This window comes from Podarcis tiliguerta (genome assembly GCF_965153285.1).
Source record: "Podarcis tiliguerta genome assembly, chromosome: 4".
NCBI lineage: Eukaryota > Metazoa > Chordata > Lepidosauria > Squamata > Lacertidae > Podarcis > Podarcis tiliguerta.
In genome coordinates, this window is record NC_139537.1 from 74,841,496 (window position 1) to 74,844,887 (window position 3,392).

Below are 3,392 nucleotides of genomic sequence, written 5' to 3' on the forward strand. Positions count from 1 at the left end.
TCGCCAGAGCAGCGATGTCACACTGGCCACGTGACCTGGAAGTGTCTTCGGACAGCGCTGGCCCTTGGCCTCTTTGAGTGAGATGGGCGCACAACCCTAGAGTCTGTCAAGACTGGCCCGTATGGGCAGGGGTACCTTTACCTTTACCTTTATACTATGCCTGCACATTTGCAAATAAAGCATACCTCGGGGGGAGGGAATCTGTTCTAGCATCCAAAAAAATCTGAACCCATTAGAGCTGTTTCTGGAACTTCTTCAGCACTCAAGAAAGTGGGCAGCTCCTAATACTATTAAAAGTAATGAATGTGTTAAGTATAATTAAATAAGATGTAATAAATACTCAGTATGTTTAAAGATACTCAGTATGCATAGCTGTCAACTTTTCCCTTTTTTTAAAGGGAAATTCCCTTATTCTGAGTAGGATTCCTCGCAAGAAAAGGGAAAAGTTGACAGCTATGTTGAGCAAGAGGGGATGATCCTGAGAAGGAAGAATCAGACCGTTTTCCTATCCTGCCTCACTCCCTGACAGTCATGAATCACTCTGGGCTATCCAACCTGACTTGATCTGTGGGTCTGCAAACCCAGCTTGTCCCTCAAAATAGGCCCAGTTTGGCTTGGTGCTCAGGCTTCAGCCAAATCTGGTGCACGACCCTAAAGTTTGCAATAGTATTATTTCGCAGGTAAAGAAAAACAGAAAAAGCAGACATGTCTAGAAGTGTCATTCATCTCTTCACTGACAGGTCAGATGTTCAGAAAACCTTTAATAGAACTTCGCTCTGTCTACTCAGAGAGTTTCCAGCTGGCAGGGCAGTTAGTAAAAAAAAGAAAGAAAAGTATTTAAGGCTATTATTACATACAAACTCTTTTTGAGTATGTGTGTTTGTGTCATAGCGACATTCTCCAAATAATCATAATCTTAACAGAAACACAAAACAGTATTTGCCTTTGGGAACAGAAGCAGCATCATTCTTGAAACCAACAGGGATACTCAGCCAAAAAAATTGCCACGTTTGAACCTCGTGCTGTCCCAGTGTCTTCCCGTTTAAAAACAGTGTGTATTTTGTTCAGGAGAGTTGTCATTTAAGGAACACATTCTTAAAATGGTGGCTCACTGGGCGAAGGCGACAGTGGTGCTAACAAAAACTGTCTCTTGTGTTCAGATAGGCAGCAGGGTATTATTTGCCTCCCATTATATTTAACAGTGCTTCCCAGAAAATGATTTAGAGTTGGATTGATTTTTTTTGCTTTGGGCATCAATCGCTACTGCATCACTAAATTCACTCTTATGCAGATTTCTGACTAGTGTTGGGTAGCAGTAGGGGCTGGCCTCCTTTCTCTCCATTAAACCTGTACAGCATGGGCATTATACCTGAGCAGCATATATGGCAACTTGTATAGAGGGCTTAAGCTCAACCCTGCTTCACCCACCTTAGACTATTTGACTGCCTGCTTGAAGCAGCCAACTGCCCTCGCCTTCTGTATTTGTGTCAGATTCACAACCAGCCACAGAGACCAAGGCAGTGCAGGACAGTTGAGACTTCCAGACTATCATCCAGAAAAGGTTGGCTGCATAAGTCCCAGATATGAGAACTGCCCATATCACATCACCTCTGTCTTATTAGGATTCAGCCTTTGTTTGTTGGCTGCTGCCTAGCCTGTCAGAGAAAAGGGCCAGAGTCTTCTGACAAGCACAGCTCTTTAACGGCCTCGGTCCTGTATACCTGAAGGAGCGTCTCCATCAGCTGAGGAGAAAGAAAGGACCTCATCTCCATTGTGACAATTCAGATGCAGCAAGAAGACTCGTGGCTTTATGAGTGTCTCCTGAGGTTCAGCACACTTTTCTTTTCTTGCCATTCTCTTGGGCTGAAGTCTACAAGGCATCATGGAGAATCCTCATTCTCTTCCTGGTATGGAAGAAAGTCAGCAGTTGTTACTGACCTTGTGCACTGACCAGAGCAAAAAATGTACTTAGCAGTGGCGAGTTGATAACTGTATTTGTAGACCTTGTTTACCAGTATATCTACCGATAATACCAGAATACGTTTGTGATAAGTTGTTGGGTATGCTCTACTGAAGGCATACTGAATGTTAGTATTCAGTAAGCCTTTCATATACAATTGGATGAATAAAAAAACAATAGGCATGAAAGCATTTTTCTCCCCAACAGCAATGGAAATATTCTGTGCTTATTGCATTGATGCTCCTGATGGCACACAATTTAAAAATATCTGGCCCTGAGTGCAGCCTGACATTTAACAAGGGCACTGAAACAAATTATTGTCACCCTCTGCCCATTAAATCTGAACATTTTGTTATCATGCAAAGTCACATCTTCCAGAAAGGTGCAGAAAACCAGGCATCAAATTCGCTAGCCTGCTTCAAATCTGTTTTTCAAAATATTTCAAAAACTAAGATTGCAGTCATTACATCCTAAATGGTGTCATATTAAAGTGATATGTAAAAAAACCCAACACCTCATAGTTTACTACCGCTCTGAATCCATAATGTCAGCATTTCAAAGAGGCCCTGTTTCAAACAGCTTTAAAAAATAATCACAGCACAAAATGATCACAACACACAAAAAGAGAAACCAAACATGCACACTGGGGAAAATGTATTGTAAAATTTTACTGACTTATTTTGCAGGCTGCATTAATAGTCTTCTCAGCTTTTAAATAGTTGCCCGTCAGGTATTGGAAGCAGGAGCAGTAAATTTTATAGGTTGTTCTTCACCTACACTCCTTTCCTCCATCCATTTAAATACTATTTAAAAGATTCCCAAGAAGGACTTTCTGAGGTCATCTGAACAAGCAGCCTATCCTGCTTTTTCTTTTTAGAGCTTTGGCGGGCACACGTGCTGCCTGTAAATAATTTTTTTGTTGCTGCAGCCGCCCTTAGGTTGATCTGGTTGCTATGAGTTTGCCTCTCAATCCAAAGCCCTTCCTAAACAGGCTGACTGGGAAGCCAGTGATGGTGAAGCTGAAGTGGGGGGTGGAATACAAAGGCTACCTTGTCTCCATCGATGGCTACATGAACATGCAGCTTGCAAATACAGGATAATATATTGATGGTGCATTATCTGGACACCTTGGTGAAGTTCTGATAAGGTGCAATAATGTCCTTTATATAAGGGGTGTGGAAGAAGAAGGAGAAATGAGAGAATAACTATCTGGGGGGAGGGAAGTTGTTGTTTTTTAACTGTGCTAAGAAATTGAGTTGTCCAGTTTTGTTTGTTTGCTTTTTAAAGGTTTTGTCAAGTAACATTTTTTTTATGGCCAAAAAAAACCCCATAAAAAAAACAAGCAGCCTATCCTGATACTGAGCACAATTGTTGCAGGAAGTTGCAGAAGGAAAGCTTTCAAATCAAGATGAGTCAGGAAAATAATCAGGGC

At 41.6% G+C, this 3,392-nt stretch overlaps 1 protein-coding gene across 1 annotated transcript; it reads left to right on the forward strand.

The window, feature by feature from the left end:
• Window positions 1-2,803: 2,803 nt before the first annotated feature.
• LOC310676756 (small nuclear ribonucleoprotein F-like) lies at window positions 2,804-3,180 on the forward strand. The gene has a single exon (XM_083438875.1). The coding sequence runs from the start codon at window positions 2,914-2,916 to the stop codon at window positions 3,058-3,060; it is 147 nt and encodes a 48-aa protein (XP_083295001.1). The 5' UTR covers window positions 2,804-2,913; the 3' UTR covers window positions 3,061-3,180.
• Window positions 3,181-3,392: the final 212 nt, after the last annotated feature.

Coding starts and splice junctions, on each gene's coding strand:
- LOC310676756 (XM_083438875.1), top strand. CDS start 2,914: ATGAGTTTGCCTCTCAATCCAAAGCCCTTCCTAAACAGGCTGACTGGG.